General features: G+C 50.4%; 1 protein-coding gene across 16 annotated transcripts in view; it reads left to right on the forward strand.

Moving 5' to 3' along the window:
* KAT2B (lysine acetyltransferase 2B) overlaps nucleotides 1-17,895 on the forward strand; it is a 112,512-nt gene that overhangs the window by 60,230 nt on the left and 34,387 nt on the right. For 15 of the 16 annotated variants that reach the window (XR_009598584.1, XM_060406810.1, XM_060406771.1 and 12 more), the window contains 4 exons: nucleotides 1,291-1,383; nucleotides 2,680-2,861; nucleotides 10,325-10,516; nucleotides 15,095-15,201. Coding sequence is in view for 15 of the 16 variants with exons in the window: in XM_060406810.1 (XP_060262793.1) it covers nucleotides 1,291-1,383; nucleotides 2,680-2,861; nucleotides 10,325-10,516; nucleotides 15,095-15,201 (574 nt within the window). In the remaining variant the exon portion in view is untranslated. The remainder of the gene's footprint in view (nucleotides 1-1,290; nucleotides 1,384-2,679; nucleotides 2,862-10,324; nucleotides 10,517-15,094; nucleotides 15,202-17,895) is intronic. The other variant, XM_060406790.1, reaches the window with a different exon arrangement.

The following is a 17,895-nucleotide window of genomic DNA, read 5'->3' on the forward strand; positions in this document are numbered from 1 at the left end:
TGGGCCTTGATGACTGGCTCTGGGGTCTTTCTCCCTTTGGCGTTTGCTCTTTGAGGAGCTGGGATTCTCATGGCCGGGATTCAGAGCGGCGTTTTGTTCTGTGGGCTCGGCGATGCCGGGACCCTTGGCCTGCACTCTGCACATGGAGGGGGAGTGGGAGCAAGCCCGCGACCATGTGCGGCGCCCGCAGGAGCCCGCGGCAGCCCCTCGGGGCCGGGACCGCGCCTGTGACACGCGGCCGCTGCACTCGGCTCCTGCCTACGAGCAGGCCTCGGCCTTCTCAGGGTTTAGAGCAGGCGCCCCAGGACGTGAGCACCCCTGTGTGGCCTGGGGGCATGTGCAGAGGGTGCTCCAGGCCTCGGGGTCAGCGGAAGCCAGCAGCGGGGTGGTGAGGGGGTGAGCAGGAGAGGTTCAGGGGTGCCGCGGGGGCCTCCTGGCGTGTGGAGTGGAGTGTGAGGCCAGCCACTCACAGCTCAGGTCAGGACGGGGAGTGGGGCTCCCTGGTGGTCTCCTGTCTGTTGATGTGAGAATTCACTGGCCTGTAACTGGATGGCGTCACTGACTCAGTGGACATGAATTTGAGCAGACTCTGGGAGATCTCAGGACAGGCAAGCGTGGTGTGCTGCCATCCGTAGGGTTGCAAAGAGTCAGACGTGACTTGGAGACAACAGCAACGTAATTAAGATAAATGGAATATGGTGACTTACCTTCCAAAGGCTCTCTAAGTGTGACACGGAGTGTTTTAGAGAAAAGCCTAAGCTTACGTGTCTCAGAGGAAGATTTTAAAATGAAGGGTAAATTGGGTTCTCTTACGTATTACTCTTGATTCACATCTTCGTTGATGAAACGCCTTACGAACTCCATGATCTCGGGTGCCCTCTGACCACCTGCTGGGGCAGCCTCACAGGCCGGGACCCTCGAGCTCCTCAAGGCTGCCGTCACCCCTCAGACGCCGTTCCATCTGGCTGTGTTCCACACCTGTCCTCCCTTCCACACTCAGTACACCCTTTCTCGGCTGTGATGCCTTCCCTCAGTCCCAGATTTCTGAGCTCTCAGCTGAGCTTAGACAGCACTTAATGCCTTTGCGACTTATTTGGAATGTTTCTGCTGGCATCGTGAATTGTTTGTTTTTCTTCCTTTTGTATGTGGGAAACAGCACGATATGACCTGGCCCAGCTCCATTATGTGGCCCTTTTCTCCCCAACAAGATTGTAAGCTTGGAGACGCCAGGTGTGTGTGTGTGTGAGAGAGAGAGAGAGAGACAGACACTGATTTTTTGATTTCTTACAGCTCTTGAGGAAGTCTATTTTACAAAGAGGAAAACCTGTGGTTGAAGGTTCTTTGGAGAAGAAGCCCCCTTTTGAAAAACCTAGTATTGAACAGGTAAAAAAATAAGAGAAGCCCCCTTTTTAAAATTGCTTTAAGACTGAACAAACCTCATCTTCATCTTCATAGCTGGCTTAGAGATGTTCAAGTCTGTAGGAACCGTCTCAAGCCCTCTGGATCAGAAGTGAATATTCCATGTAGTGAGTGATTTAGCTTTTGTCTCTTCGGCTGCTGAATGCTCAGAATTCACTGTGTGTTTGGGAAAGAAAAACAAATTAAGTAGAACATGTAGCTCGTCAGGACACATGAAATGGGCTTTTTCTTGGTGTTGATGTTTCAAAATTAAGTCTTTGTCCCTGTGCTTGGCACTGTTGAAAAGTCTATTGAGGTGAGGGAATTCAGGAGCAATGTGAAAAACATTGTAAGCCAAGCAAAAAGCACAGAAAAGAAATGAGATTTTGTATCCAGAAGTTGGCTTCCTGCCACATTCTGATTCCTGCAAAGAAGCTGAGATCCACGTGGGGCCTCTGTTAACATGTACAGACCTTTCCTGTTAGGTGTTGTCAGGATCTGTCATCAGTATCAATTTTTTAGCCTCTCAGTATTTAAATATCAGACACTCTGGACTGAGTTTCCTGATGAGAGTAGTCACAGAAGACATGCTATGAGATACAAATAAGTATCAGTCAGTATTTTATCAGTCAGTTTTTAGTAGAAGAAACGTTGTCTTCAAATCCTACAAAATAAGATTTCATTGTTACTTTATTTGAAGTTAAATTAAGTGAGAGTGTTCTGAAGACAGATTAAATTAATCCACAGATTTTTTTTCAAAAGCTCATATCAAAATTACTCCACATGTAAGAATTTGGAGGGTAAGTTTACTAAAACCTGAAAGAATGGCAGTGAAGAGTTTACAGGCTCGTGGTTTAGGTCATTGCAAGGCCTTGCTAGCAGACTTTGGATTAAAATTTTGTGAATGTAAAAACATATTTATCCACGAGTCTCATTATATGTGAGCTCCTGTTATGACTGTACAGCAAGAGTTCTTCTGCAAAATAGCCATGTTTTATTGTTTGGGGGTTTTGACCTTTTCAGCCCACTGTTCGGGTTTTTTCTTTGCTGGCTCATAATTGCAGCAGGCAGGGAACTGCAGCCCCCAGCCTCTGTGTCGCTTTTCATAGGCTGTGACCCCAGGCATGCTTCCCTCTGGGCATTCCTGTTTTCTAATGGAAAAAAAGGTTTTTGTGAATAGAGAACTGTCTGTTCTTTTGCTAATGACCACCACTGGTGCTGACTGGGTGGGCGTTCAGGATTGCTGAGCTGCATAAATAAATCGCCTTCCCTCCTTTTAAGGGTGTGAATAACTTTGTACAGTACAAATTCAGTCACCTGCCACCCAAAGAAAGGCAAACGATCGTTGAGCTGGCAAAAATGTTCCTGAACCGCATCAACTATTGGCACCTGGAGGCACCGTCTCAGCGAAGACTGCGCTCTCCCAACGACGACATCTCTGGCTACAAGGAGAACTACACCAGGTGAGCGGGGCTGGCTCCTCCCCTCTGGCCTTGAGGTCTGAGCCTGAAGGGTCCGGGCCATTCCGAGCTGAAGGGCTTGGTGCGGTGGCCGCCCCCCGAGGCCGCTGAGCCCCGGAAGTGTGGCTGGCCTGAACCGAGGCCTCCGAGACTGCACGAGAGAGAGCGCGAAGCATCTCACCCGTCGTGGTTATGTTGGCTGCATGTTGAAATGGTAGCCTTTTGCATATATTGAGTTAAATATTATGTTAAAGTTAATTTCTCCTGTTGCTATTTACGTTTTTAATGTGACTACTGGGAAATTTAAAATTACATATGTGGCTTGCATTCTATTTCTACTGAGCACTGCTGGTCTAGATAACTATGTTATGACTCTGTGATTATTATATAGAGACCTTACTCTTTAAAAAAAAATGCAATGCCCAAGAATATCAGTTCAGTTCAGTCGCTCAGTCGTGTCTGACTCTTTGCGACCCCATGAACCGCAGCACGCCAGGCCTCACTGTCCATCACGCAAACTCCCAGAGCTTGTTCAGACTCATCTTCATTGAGTGGGTGATGCCATCCAACCCTCTCATCCTCTGTCATCCCCTTCTCCTCCTGCCTTCAGTCTTTGCCAGCATCAGGGTCTTTTCCACTGAGTCAGTTCTTCACATCAGGTGGCCAAAGTATTGGAGTTTCAGCTTCAGCATCAGTCCTTCCAGTGAATATTCAGGGTTGATTTCCTTAAGGATGGACAGTTTCAATCTCCTTGCAGTCCAAGGACTCTCCAGAGTCTTCTCCAAAGAAGGAAAGACCACCACAGTCTCAGCGCCTTGGTGTAAGTGTCATAGTGTTATATACATGGTCTTACCGTCTTTGTCTCTCTGAATACATGTTTCACGTTTGTTAGAATGAAAGGAAAGAGAGCACTTGCATCTTCTTCGCCCTGCCCCGTTTAAACATTTTACTGGTTACACTGTTGTCTGTTGATGCAACTTTTCTCTGTTGGTGGACATCAAACTCTGCACATATTCTTGGATTACATGTATTTTTTCTAAAATGGGAATTTAATTTTATTACTTATGATTTGCAGAATAATAGAATTGCGTTTATGACTTAAGTGTCATAACGTGGACCATACAAAATAGTGTGACATATTCATCTTTAAGGAAGAGAGTGGCTTGAATTACCCACTTTATTCACCTTTTTTATAACTTTTCCCATTTACATTGTATAGGCATATCAAGCTTGCTTCAGGGTTTTTTGTTTTTAGCATTTTTTCCCCCCTTGAGTTAAAATAAGCAATGTTTTTTGACAACCTGTAAAGATCACTTGTACTCAGATTTAACCACAGATGACAAGTAGAAACGGGTGGAGTTAAAGCTGAACTTTCCTCTCTAATTACTGACCAGATTTTATGAGTAACATCCAAGTTTTCGCCTCTCATCCAGCCTTCTACAATGTATACAATTTGAATTACAAAATATTTTATCTTAGGTATAAATAGGATTTGCAGATTGCTTCATAATCCACTTTTAAAATGATACCTTCATTTTCACATCTTCATTTCAGAGTGTTGTGTTAATAGTAGTTCCTATATTGTAACTGTGATGAGTTGAAATAGTAGAACTCTCTCTCTCTCTCTCTCTATATATATATATATATAGTTTAACAAGTTTTATTTTACTTTATTTTTTGTCTGCACAATAAGGCATGTGGCATCTTAATTTCCTGACCGGGGAGCAGACCGAGCCCCACTGCAGTGGGGGTGAGGGGACCTGACCATTGAGCCACTGGGGAAGGCCCGTATCTTTTAACTCCATCTGTGAACAGTTGAGAAAACTGAATATTTGTGAAAGCGAAACCCCTGAAATATTTGCCACTCTAAGAGAGGAAAGACTGTTTAATCAAGGAGGAGAATTCATTGTGAAGCGGCACAGGAGTTAATACTGTATTTTAGAAAACAGAGTAAAAATAGTTTGTAGCATGTGGGGATTACCAGGAAATGGGCAGCATTGCAGACCCTCGAGGAGTCGGGAACGTGACGCAGAGTTGCGGAAGGAGTGATGGGCTTGAACCGCCGCCCCGTCCCGGCCCCGCCCCCGGGGAGATGCGTAGACGCTGGTGGTGCTTTTCCTCCGAGCCTCAGTCACCGTCAACGTGGGACTCAGCTGGACTCGAGCTGGAGCGTGTGCCGGGGGAGGAGAGCGCGGGGTCTGGAGTCGCTGAAGGAAGGGCGGTGACGGCCCAGAGCCCAGCAGGGTCCGGGGCCAGCCTCCCCTGGGGCGGAGGGTGCGTCCTTCGTGGGTGGGTGCGTCCCGCTCAAGGCGGTGACCGGCTGGCCCCTGGGCGGTTGACCCGCAGCCTCGGTGGGTGATAATAGGGAAGCTCCCTTGGCACCCGGCCTGCTGGTGAAGAGGGGGAGCGGAGAGGACCAACCTGTGAATGCTGTGAGATGCTCGGCTCTCTTAGAGTCAGACCTCACGGTCCTGATCGCTTGAGAACAGAGGAAAGCTCACACCGCCCGTCTCACTGATGCCGCTTCTCTAACGCGGCCCTCTTACCCTTGCGGGCAACACGGCCCGTGGGGATGGCGGGAGCCAGGGCCCTGGAGGGCAGGCTCAGCTTGTCCGTGCGGTCCACGTGCTGAGCACGGAGGTGGGAGAGACAGGATCCTCGTGGAACAGGATAGACTCAGAAAGTGATTGTGTTCCTTATCACGTGAGGACTTACCCATGAAAGATTAAATACTTGCTGAACAGTAGAAATGCTTATATTACTTATACTGTCTGTTCTGAAGTTAGGCAAAATATAAATATTTTATATGTTGAAAAATCTGATACATTAATGTTAATGTATACTTAACCTTAATAATCTATATGAGTATATATTAAATATACCTTTATATGTCCCCCAGAAGTCACTGTGGTTTTAGAGACAGACCTGGACAAATATTTTGAAATTTTCTGATGGTGTGCCAATATAATTCCATGAGAAAATAGCTGGAAAAGTGTCGGAGAAATATGACTTCTTAAAGTACATCTGACCAACAGAGTATGCTGAAGTGAAAGTGTGAGCTGCTCAGTCCTGTCTGACTCCTTGTGATCCCATGGACTGTAGCCCACCAGGCTCCTCTGTCCGTGGGATTTCCCAGGCAAGAATACTGGGGTGGTTTGCCACTTCCTTCTCCTGGAGATCTTCCCAACCCGGGGATCAAATCCGGGTCTTCTGCACTGCAGGCGGATTCTTCACCATCGGAACCCCCAGAGAAGCCCACACTGAGGGAATGTGGCAGATTATTCGCCTTAGATTCTGAGCTGTGCAGACCACCTCACAGTTAGGAGTTATGCTTATCTTGGCGAGATGTTTGTAAGAATCCAAGCAAATTAGATATAACTAAATTGAGTCTGGTGAAAGTTTTCTGTAACTATTGCACTGTGAGGTATAGACCATCACCAGGCTTCCTGAACGTTCATAATTAGGCGTGTGATCCTAGGATGGTGTTTATCATGAATTGTGGGAGGAGCAGTGTGATGGGGCTTCAGAGAGCCAGCTTCCAGTCTGGACTCTGAAAGTGACTAGTCTTCAGTGCAGCAGCACCAGGAGGGGTCACGTAAGCCCTGAGAGCTGTAGGACTTGCCGTCCAGCAGTGAGCAGGCACCACGGCCTTCTGCACTTGTGTCTCCCAGCTCTACTCATGTTTTAAAGAAAGCAGGGTCACTGCGAGTAACCCCAGAGCTGTGAAAATCTGAGCGTTTGAACAGTCAGTGACTGGCACACCATGCCGTCTCTGTTAGGCACACGAAAGGGACTGAACCGTCCTTTCACTTCTTTTGAGAAGACCTGAAACCAGGGGTTTAGGTACAGCCTGCTTTCCAGGTTAGTCTTTAGAGGAACGTCTGAGCAGCAAGACACACAGCCGTTCCTGTCTCCTTTTGTCTCACTGCACGCCTGGCACCCAGAACGTGGTGACTCGCCTCCTGTCTTTTCGTACAGTGCCCTTAGACATTTATAAGGTTAGTTTGGGAAGCAAAAACAGAACTAAACTAAAAAAGTATAAACTTGAGGACTGTAAAGTGGTTTTCAGAGGAAATAAACGAAAACCTTTTATTTGACAATTTTGACCAGATAATATTAATCTACATTGCCTTCCTCTGCCCTGCGGAGAGTGAATGACCTGTTAAGTACTTCAGATAACATTTTATGATTTTATAATATTTATCACTATCATTGTTGTAACAGAAATAGCATCGGTCTTCAGTAGAGTGTCAGACATCTGTGACCTCCATCGATAGGAATGCTCTTCAGACTCAAAATCAGCACTGCCGAATAGAATTTAACATGATCCACAAATGTGAGCCACATCTGTAATTTGACATTTTCTAGTAACTACATTTAAAAAGATAAAACAGAACATTAATATTAATAGTGTTTTATTTGACCCAATGTATAAAAATGTTATCACTTCACATGGAATCAATATGAGCAATTATTAATGATGTCTTTTACTTTTTTTAGTACTAAATCTTTCATATCCAGTGTGGGGGGTTTATAATTACAGCATATTTTAATTCATTTGCCACATTTTAAGTGGTTAAAGCTAAATGGAGTTCTACCAAAACAGTAAAGTTGTGTTTAATGAAAATGTATTTCTCAGGGTTTCCATTTGAAAGTAAATTTTAAAATATTTTTTCCTCTCTTTATTTTAAAATTTCAGTGTTATTGATTTACAGTGGTGTTAGTTTTAGGCATACAGCAGAATGATTCGGACATACGTGTGTCTCTGTCGTAAAGAGATGTGGGTTCAATCCCTGGGTCAAGAAGATCCCCTGGAGAAGGAAATGGCAACCCACTCTGGTATTCTTGCCTGGGGAATCCTGTGGATAGAAGAACCTGGCAGGCTGCAGTCCATGGGGTCACAAAGAGTCGGGCACGACGGAGCAGATGCATGTACATTAGGAGAATATAAGTCTGTTCTTTTTCGAGTCTTTTGCACTGTGGTTTGTCATAGGGTAGTTCACTGCGCCATACAGTAGGCCCTTGTTGGTGGAAAGTAGATTTTACACTGATTAAAGCTAGCTGTCGCTCAGTCGCTCATCACGCCTAACTCTTTGTGACCCCGTGGACGGCAGCGCGCCAGGCTCCCCTGCCCTTCACCATCTGCCTTTTGCTCAGACTCGCGTCCATGGAGTTGGTGACTCCATCAGCCACCTTGCTCTCTGTTGTCCCCTCTCCTGCCTTCAATCCTTCCCAGAATCCGTCTCTTCAGGAAAACGAACGTGGTTACCAGAGAGAAAAGGGGTGGGGGCGATGAACTGGAGTTCGGGGCTCGCAGGCGCAGCTGCCGAGCGTGAAATGGACAAGCAGGGACTGACTGTGCAGCTCAGGGAGCACATCCAAGGCTCCGTGATAATGGCCTGCGAGGGCGACGAGCCTGGACAAGGGCCTCTGCGCGCACACGGAATCCAAGGCTTCGTGATAATGGCCTGCAAGGGCGGGGAGCCTGGAAAAGGGCCTCTGCCCGCACACGGAATGCTGAATCACTTTGCTGCGTGCCTGAAACTAGCACAGCCTTGCAAACCAGCTATACTTCAGTTAAAATAGAAAAGGAAGATGTGTGTTCACTTGTCCGAGTGCCCAGCAGTTACACGTGGCTGGTGGCCATACGGCTATTCCGATTGTTGTACACTGTCAATACAGGCGCACAGCAGCCTTTTCATCACAGAAGCCTTCATCGGACAGCACTTCTAAATCCTTAAATCCTTATATCTCCCGCTGTACCACATTGGACACACTTTTATTAAGATTTACAGTCTTACAATTGCCTAAGTCTCATGGAATTGATCTGCTGGTTATGGTTTGTGATTATGTTTGTACTTTCATAATTCGCTCCCTGGGAGCTAGCCTGCCTTCAGCTCCAAGCATTCTAACTTCATTAAGTGGCCGTGGACTGACTTCCAGCAAAGACTAGCTTTGCAGGCGATGAGTTTCTACACGATGCGCCGCATAAACCACGAGATAAACGCGCCCTTTAGTTTTTTCTGCTACCAAGGTCCACTGTTTCCAACTTGACAGGATGTAAGGCGGCACTCAAGATGCCCGCCTGGGTCCTGTGTCGTAGGGTGACATTTGGGTGTGGACTGTTAGGGCAGGAGAGTTGAGAGGAACAGAGATAGTCGCAGGGTTTTAAGGTTAATTTTGAATCTAGGTAGACAAATGAACACTGATGAAGGCTTCCTTCCCCAAAGATGAACCGGCCCCAGCCCATACACAGAGGAGCTGAAATAATTCAGAGTAACATAAAGAATAAGTCAGAAAGCCCGAGTAAGTGAACATTGCTCCACTCTTTATTGAGGACTGACAGTCATCGAGGCTCTCCAGCCATCCGGGCGTGTGGGACTCGGCTGCTCACCTGAAAGGGCGCCAGAAAGGGGTCCCCGGCGGGGCAGAGGGTCCTATCTGGGGAAAGGAGTCCCTGGCGGGGCAGAGGGTTCCATCCAGGGGAGAGGTCCCCAGCGGGGCAGAGGGTTCCATCCAGGGGAGAGGGGTCCCCAGCAGGGCAGAAGGTTCTATCCAGGGAGAGGGGTCCCCTGCAGGGCAGAGGGTTCTATCTGGGAAAGGGGTCCCTGTTGGGGCAGAGGGTTCTATCTGGGGGGAGAGGCCCCTGGTGGGGCAGAGGGTTCTGTCTGGAGAGGGGCCCCTGGTGGGGCAGAGGGTTCTGTCTGGGGAGAGGGGTCCTCCCCCTGAAGAGGGGGAGCTGGGTCTTCCTCCGAGGAGCAGGACTTGGGCACTGAAGCCCGGTCCCTCCTTGGTCTCCGGTGTCCGCTGGGCCCCCCTGCCCCGACTGCTGGGAATTTCAGGCCTTGCATCTCTGGGAGGGCCTGGAGCAGGTGGTGGCGGATGAATGTTCGCTTTCCAGCTTCTCGGCTGACGCGGTGTCCTGAATCTGCCCTGCATCAGCCCTGTGCCCCGCTCTATGCTCAGGCGTCAGGAAAGGTCTTGGGACTTTTGGGGCCTGGCACCCCTCCAGCCCCACGCGACAATGAGAAGCAGTTTTGACTTTGAGTCACTGAACACCTAGGCGACAGATGGTAGAAGCTTATCACTTCCTGCGTTTTGACTGAGTTTTGAGCAGTTGTGGAGATCTTTATCTTCCCACTGAAGCTGTTGGGGTGTGAGTGCTGTGTAGGCATTTTAAAGAAGCTTTCAAGTTTTATTCAGAGGGTTCATTGGGGGAGTTCTCCTCCTCCAAACGGGGCATCCTCTGTTCCCTCGAATCCACCCTCCTGTTGAAAGGGTGCTGCAGACTGGAGTGGTTCTCTAGAGCTGGGCCCTAGGGCTCTGGCCGGGTGAGCCCGCGTCTGACCCACTGATGGCGCGTCCGCAGCCTGGTCTCCCACCGAGGGCGACGGTGTCGAGCAGCGTCCTAGGTGCTGCTCGTGGCGGGGCTCACAGGCGCTGATGCTGTGGTCTCCCCCGTGCAGGTGGCTGTGTTACTGCAACGTCCCCCAGTTCTGCGACAGCCTGCCGCGGTACGAGACGGCCCAGGTGTTCGGGAGGACGCTGCTGCGCTCTGTCTTCACTGTGATGCGGCGGCAGCTGCTGGAGCAGGCGAGGCAGGAGAAGGACAAGCTGCCGCCGGAGAAGCGGACTCTGATCCTCACGCACTTCCCGAAGTAAGGGAGTGCTCCTGCGGGCCTCTGCTCCTCACGCACTTCCCGAAGTAAGGGAGTGCTCCTGCGGGCCTCTGCTCCTCATGCACTTCCTGAAGTAAGGGAGTGCTCCTGCGGGCCTCTGCTCCTCACACACTTCCTGAAGTAAGGGAGTGCTCCTGCGGGTCTCTGCTCTGTGCCATGCTTGAGATGGACGGACGCACACCGGAGCCTCAGGGGCAGAGCTGGGTTGGGGGCAGGACCCCCATCCTCACAGCCCCTCGGGAGCCTTGTGGGCATTCCCAGCCCGCCTGAGATGAGCTTGACTTTGGGTTGACCGCTGCCTTGGCGTGTCTCACCCTTCCCGAGTCTCAGGACGCAGGCCGGGGCTGTGTGTGGGGCTCCAGCTCCAGGGTGCTCCAGGGTGCTCCAGGGCAGTGCGGACGCTGCAGAAGTGGCCTCCAGGGGGGGGGCAGGAGAGCCCGGGGCTGTTTCTGGCACCCAGGTCCCCAGCGCTTCCTGAGGCTGACGGGTCATCCCTGTCTCAGCTGGAATGAACTGGACTCCGAGGGAGGGAGCCGGCCTGGGGTAGACAGGTCTCTGGCAGGAGGATCTTCATGCCTCTGTACTCAGCTTCCCGGGCACACACGTGCCCTTGGCCCCTTGCTGCTTGAACCTGCTAGACGTCCAGCGTGTAGAGACTCACTTAAATATTTTCCAAATGTAGGAAATAGGTCAGAGGGATAGGAAGGTACAGTGTACACCACTGAGCTTGGAGATGGGTTTGCAGTGTGAAGAATGCAGACTTTAGCCTAAGTGGCTGGTGGCTGAGGGTGCAGGTGACGACGCATCAGAGCTGTGACAGCGGGGGCGGAAGCTGTCATTTGAACAGGCTTTCTAGGTCTGAGAGAGTTCTGCCACGGACGGCTGTGAGGTGGAGAGCAGTTTAGGAGAGGGTGCTGTTATGTTCCTGGAACAAAGATGGATGGAAGCCTGTTTTATCTGAAAAGCTAGATTTTTATGATGCTACTGTTTCTGGGTTCCCCAGCTTGTGTCTCAGGAAAGATGATCATTTTAATTTTTAAAGATAAGTTAGGTCCAAAACAACAACAAAGATGATTTTCTGACGGAAACGGACAGAACAGTCTGTTTTTGCAGTTGAGCATGAATCTCCAGTGTTAGGTAGAGGATAATTCTCACGAGCTTTAGCTGCACGTGAGTCCTAGTGACCTGATTTGCAGCATTTCCTGAGGATAGCCAGCATCCAGGATGAGGCAGGGCCCGAACACTTGGTGTCCTGCAGGGAGGAAGGTCCAGAAAGACTTCAGCAGCAGCCCGGGCGTTGTCCCTGAACAGGTCAGGAACTCTGGGATGCTCGTGTATTTCGGGCGTTGTCCCTGAACAGGTCAGGAACTCTGGGATGCTCGTGTATTTCCGTGGCTGCCTCTTAACTGGTCTGAGTTCTTTCCTTAGCAGTTAAAGTAGTTTCCTTGTTTCTCTGTTACATCTGCCTCATAAGCCACGTTTCGTGTGTTCAGATTATAGTTGTCGTCTGCCTCTAAGCCAAGGGACAGAGGACCCCTCCCTCATCACACCTTTTCTGGTGCTTAAAGAGAAATTTTAATTATCTTGCACAGGAGCAGGTTTTTCCCGTAGCAAGCGCATTTTCCTTCTTGCAGATATTTGCTGATTACAGTGTTCTCTTCCTTCAGCCCAGAGCTCTGGCATGCTTATGCTGGTCAGCTGAGAAGACCAAGGCCGCTTTCTTTCCTTCTCTGTTACTAATGGTAGGGTGAAGCTTCCACCCACTTCTCCTCCTCAGTCCCTTTCCATTGAATATGACAACATTGGAGGCTGTTAGGGATTTATAGCTGCAGACTCGGCAGCCAGAGGTGCCGTGTGGAGCCAGGGCCCGGCTCAGTCAGGCTGCAGATGCCGTGGGGCCCCCCTGCTTGTCAGGTGTGTCCTCAGGGCTTGCTTTCCTGCACTTCCTACGCACCCTGTCTTCCTTCTTTTTCTGGCTGTGCTGCTCGGCAGGCTGGATCCTGGTTCCCCAGCCGGGCGTTGAGCCCAGACCCCTGCAGGAGAAGCACGGCCCCGCCCTGTGCATCTGCAGCGGCTCCAGCCCTTCCTTCTGCTTGGCCTTCGTGTGTGCCGTCCCCTACATGCACCGAGTCACACAGGTGTCCTTTAAAACGTCAGTCTCTGCATTTCATTTCAAAAGTGATGAATGGGCATTTGATGGAGATTTGATTCAGAGAGAACAGAGAGGCCAAGGGCCACTGCAGCCTGCCACTGTGATCTACTTTTTGTGCTTTTGGACATTTCTGTTTTTTTTCTCCATGTATGGTGTTCTTTTATTCTACAATTTTGTATCCTTTGTGTATATAATAAGCACTTTCTCATGACACTAGATGAGACTTTTATTGTATTGAAATAATTATACATATGTATAACACACACATGACTATTTTCCTAAATTATTAATGGCATTCTTCTTTGGTAAGTCTCCGTAGGGCTTCATGAAGTGTTCCTATTATGTAATTGCTCGTAAAGAAGGAGCCTGGGAAAGGAAAGGAAATTTGCTTCTGTGATGAAGGGCTGTCGGGAAGTCTTGAGGGCTGGGCGAGGTGACGGCAGGCTCTGCTGGGCCAGCGGAGGAGATGCATCTGGAACCTCCCCTGTCTTCAGCAAGGGCAAGCTGTGATCTCAGTAAGGATGCTGCTTCCTGTTGCTGTCAGCCTTTCTGTGTTAAGTGAGAAACATCCGAAAGTGTTCTGAGGCGTCAGTTAATGGTGACGGGCTTGGCACAAGTGGCTCCTGCTGTTTCTTTAAACCGTGTGTCCCATGGCCGAGTGCAGGACGGCGCTCGTGCGGTGCTTCCTTATTCTTAAATCTTCTGAGTGTGAGAGGCAAGTCAGAAGACCCTCAGGACCTTTCCCACCTGTCTTCACTGTCGAAACCCAGCCTTCCCCTGCCTTCTGCAGTCTTCCTGGGTTTGATTAATGAGGAGATTAGTGGTACTTTCCCTAATTGTGATGATGATGATGTTAATTTTACTCTAAGTCCTTAATCAGTGATCCAAACTTGGTAGGATTCACAATTCAAGTGTTAAGGTAACCTGACCCCTTTATAAAGGTAACAGAACACACAGAATACGTATCTTAGCTTTGGGGTGGGGGCAGGTCCCCGGAGCAGATCCATTCATAAAGACTGTAAATAATCCTGCGTATGTTCAGGTCAGTTTTTTTGCTAAATGGATTAGGAACAATACTTTTTAAAGGGTTTTTGGATTTCAAAATTTCAGAGATGTTTAGTCGCTAACCTTTTACCTCGATGCAGTATAAGCTTCTTGAAGGCGAGGCGAGGTTGTGTTCACTGTCCTCCAGGGCTTGGCCCGGCACCTGCGTGTGGCGGGCATTCAGTGTTGCTGAGCAAATGGAGGAGCAGCTTCTCGGCAGTCAGCACCAGCTGAGCATGGCCCTGGCCACCACCTCGTGCAGAAGTTGCTGTTTCCATTCTGTAAAAGGGGAACCGAGGAAGAGGAAAGCTAAGAATTTGTCCCAAGGTCACGGAAATAATAAGTGGTGAGCTTGGTAGCTGGGTTTAGACCCTAAGCTCTTAGCCGTTATTCTATATTCCTCCGTGAGAATGAATGTGCCCTGAAAAGACGTTTGCAGGAAGACTTTCCAATACCAGAAGTATAGATTTGTGTTGGTATTTTAATCACAGTCTTTGCATCTTGGAGGGAACACAAGAGCTGCCCAGGGTGCTTCTCAGCGTCCGGTTGCTGGGCCTCTCTCGCGGCCTCCAGTTCAGTGAGCCTCGGTGCGGCTCGGGGGCTGCACTCTGACCAGGCTGTGCAGGTGGCCTCTGTGGGCCCAGAACTTGAGGCCTGCTTGCTTTATGACGCAACAGGAGATGTGACGGGGTAGTTGGTCTCGGCCCTGCAGGTTATTGGTTGTGGGCATTTGAACCAGTTGTTGAGTCTGCCTGTGCCCTAAGTTACTTTCATCTGTGGAACGAGCACAGTGGCGGATCCCGTCTCATCGGGCTATTCGGAAGAGCGAGCGAGTTAATACACGTTGATTGCTTAGAACAGTGTCCATCCTGTAGTAAGAGCTATGTGTACATGTGTGTGATAAATAAAAATAAAATCTGTAACTCACTGTGTTGATGAGAAGATTCAATAAAACATTCTCAGAACAGTGTAGGCGTGTGGCAAGGACTCAGTAAACACGAGCAGCTTTTGTGAGGGAAATGACGACGACGGCTCTGAGGGGAGACGAGCTCTCCTTCCAGGATTCTCCCAGGGGGACTTGGTGAAGTGCGCTTCCACTGATGTAAGTCTCTGTGTGGTCCAGGTTGTATCTATTAATACCTACATGGAGCCCAAAGAGAGTACATTTGTAGAAATGCATTTCTGTTTGAATATACCAAGGCTGCCAGTTAAATCTTCACGCGGGTCATAACTGACTGTTTCATGTTTCTGAACTGAGGGTGAGATGCTGGCGTTGGGGTGGTCGCCATGGGTGCCCGGCACTTGTCCCCCTAGTAATGCGTCGCGTGTGATCTCACTCTTGCCTTTATTCTTACGCCTAGGTTTCTGTCCATGTTAGAAGAAGAAGTTTATAGTCAAAACTCTCCCATCTGGGATCAGGATTTTCTCTCAGCTTCTTCCAGAACCAGCCAGCTTGGAATCCAAACAGGTAAAAAAAATAATTGTTTCTTTTTTGCATAAATCAGAACACAACCAAGAAGTGTTTGTTGCCTTTACTGTGCATTTGTTTGCATTTTTCATCAAGAAATTGAAGACTAGAGTCAGCAAAGAAAAGTAAACACTTTGGCAAACCTGGCATCGACATCTCTGTTCCCGGGGAGAGCAGGTGCAAGGCAAACAGCTAAGACTGCAGCAGGCGCTGCTCTGCCCCGAGATTTGCTCAGCCTGCCCTGCACAGCTGCGCGGAGGGCGACGCACCCGGCGCGGAGGGCGACGCACCCGGCGCGCAGGCCTGCAGACAGACGTCGACTGTTCAAAGACACAGTCTTGGTCACAGCCTGCCCTGCAGTCAGGTCTCAGCCTGGCTTGTGGGTCTGGACGCCTGTTTTGAGCATCAGGCTGTTCTCGGGTAACGGTGGGCCTGAGTCTCAGGACGTGCAGTGCCCCGTGGGCTCAGGGCCTCAGTGGGCCTTTGGTGAGGATGTGTGACTTGAAGTCACACTGACTCTGGAGACAGGGTCTGAATTCCTGCCTTGATGCTCAGAAGCCTTGGAGAAGGTTGTCAGGCAGGCATTTCCGTGTGGCCTCGGGGAGAGGCAGAACGCAGAATTTTGGTGTCGCCTTTGCAGTAGATCTGGTTCAGTGTGTCCCAGGGGCCCGTGAGCGCCGCCCCCAGCAAAGGGCATTTCTTCTCCTCATTCTCGACACCTCCTCCGGTTTGTTTTTATATCCAGCAAAAGTCACCCCTAGTGTGTGGTCCTGTGGCTTCTGGTGAACCCCCGGCGCTGTGTCGCCCCGCGGCCGCGAGCCCCGCGCTGAGCTCGGCCCGGGCAGCTCCCTCTGGTCCGCCCCGCGGCCGCGAGCCCCGCGCTGAGCTCGGCCCGGGCAGCCCCCTCTGGTCCGCCCCGTGGCCGCGAGCCCAGCGCTGAGCTCGGCCCGGGCAGCCCCCTCTGGTCCGCCCCGCGGCCGCGAGCCCCGCGCTGAGCTCGGCCCGGGCAGCCCCCTCTGGTCCGCCCTTTGTCCGCGCAGCTGTGCTTTTCTAGAGCGCCACGCGAGTGGGATCACACTGCGTGTAACTTTTGACTCTGGCTTCTTTCACTGAGCATACTGCGCTGGAGAAGGTGATTAAAGCATCATTTCATCTGGAGCCTGAGTTTGGATTGGAATATAATTAAATCCTACTCAAATACTTAGGGAATGAGGTATTTTGGTTTGGATCAAACCTTCTTTGTTTGGATTCTTGTTCCCAAAACCATGTCAAAGACATCTTTTGTGTTGTTTTTTCACCTTAGGCCGTAAAACATGACCTCACATTTCTCTGGTCCGCAGTCCGCGGCCCTCCGGTGCCTTTCTGCGTGTGGACAGGGCTCCAGCCCCGCGTCAGCCCTTCCCGCGAGCTCCCCCGCACCGGGGCGCCGTGTCCGCCTCTGCCCCCATGCCGGTCGCCTATCCGTCTTTTAACTCACCTGACTTTAGGACGACATCTCTCCCACAACCCTCTTCTAATTCTCACCATGCCTTCCAGCAAGAGCTGAGTCTCCTTTCTTCCAAACATTCATGGAACCTTGATAATATCCTGTCCCTGGTTCTTTAGCTTGGCTGCTCAGCAGCACCACCCATGGGATCTAAATGCCGCTGATGTTGGGGCTTCCCTGAGAGCCAGCGGCTCATGCTCCTCACTCCCTGCCAGAGGCCTGGCTTCCCTCCCCAGCCAGTGAACTAAATCGCACATGCCACCACGAAGAGTTTGCAGGTTGCAGCTAAAACCCCACAATCCAAATGCATAAATATTTTTAAAAAATGAAAAAAAGCCTGCTGATTCTGAGGCCCCTGCCAAGAGGCTGTGGCATAATTGACCAAGGGCGTGGCTTTCGGATGACTGAGCTCCTGGAATGTCTGATGGCATCAGCTATCCTCAGCATGCACCACGCTGCCCAGCCCCTTTTTCTTGAGCGGGAGGCCTACCTGGTCAGACTCAGTTTATCCATGAGAATAGCTCACACTTCCAGTGAGTGCTGGCTGATGAGGTTTGCTTCGGGTCTTTAAGCTCTAGCTGGAACCAGGAGAAGTTGGTGTGGTTAACCCCTGTATATGGATGAGAGATGGGAGCTCAGAGAGGAGCAGACAGTAGCCCAAAAGCAGAGCCTCCCAAGTGACGGGACTGGGTTTCCCATCGCGTCTGATTCCTACTGCACTGCCCTGAGCGTACCTGTGTGCCTGGCAGACGCACAGGCAGACCCGTGCACAAGGAAAGAGGAATGATAAGGCGGGGACCCGGGGCTCCAGGCGGGTCCGGTTAGTTCCCTTCTGGAGGGATGGTGGGGGTGAGACTTCCCTGGCCCTCCTGCTCAGGACACCTCCTGGCCTGCCCTGCTCCCCACGTCTCACCCGTCACTGCACAGCGTGGAGACGGCGGTGTCTCTGCCCGGGGACGCCAGGCTCACCCCAGGAGCTCTGGCCGTCACCTAGCTCAGCTGGGTCGCACTCGTCAGTGTTCCCTGCCGCCATCGGAAGCCGGCTGACTTCTGCTCTGCTGTAATTGCAGTGTGTGCTCTGGGGGGAAAGAAGGGGTAATCTTCTCCTTAATTGGCATGTCTGCGCATCCAGGCGCCTGTGAGAAATGACAGGCACAGTGAGGGCTCTGAACTTGGGCAAGGCTCTCAGATGTCTCGTGAGTCACCAG

The sequence above is a fragment of the Ovis aries genome, chromosome 1 (genome assembly GCF_016772045.2).
Source record: "Ovis aries strain OAR_USU_Benz2616 breed Rambouillet chromosome 1, ARS-UI_Ramb_v3.0, whole genome shotgun sequence".
Classification (NCBI taxonomy): Eukaryota; Metazoa; Chordata; class Mammalia; order Artiodactyla; family Bovidae; genus Ovis; species Ovis aries.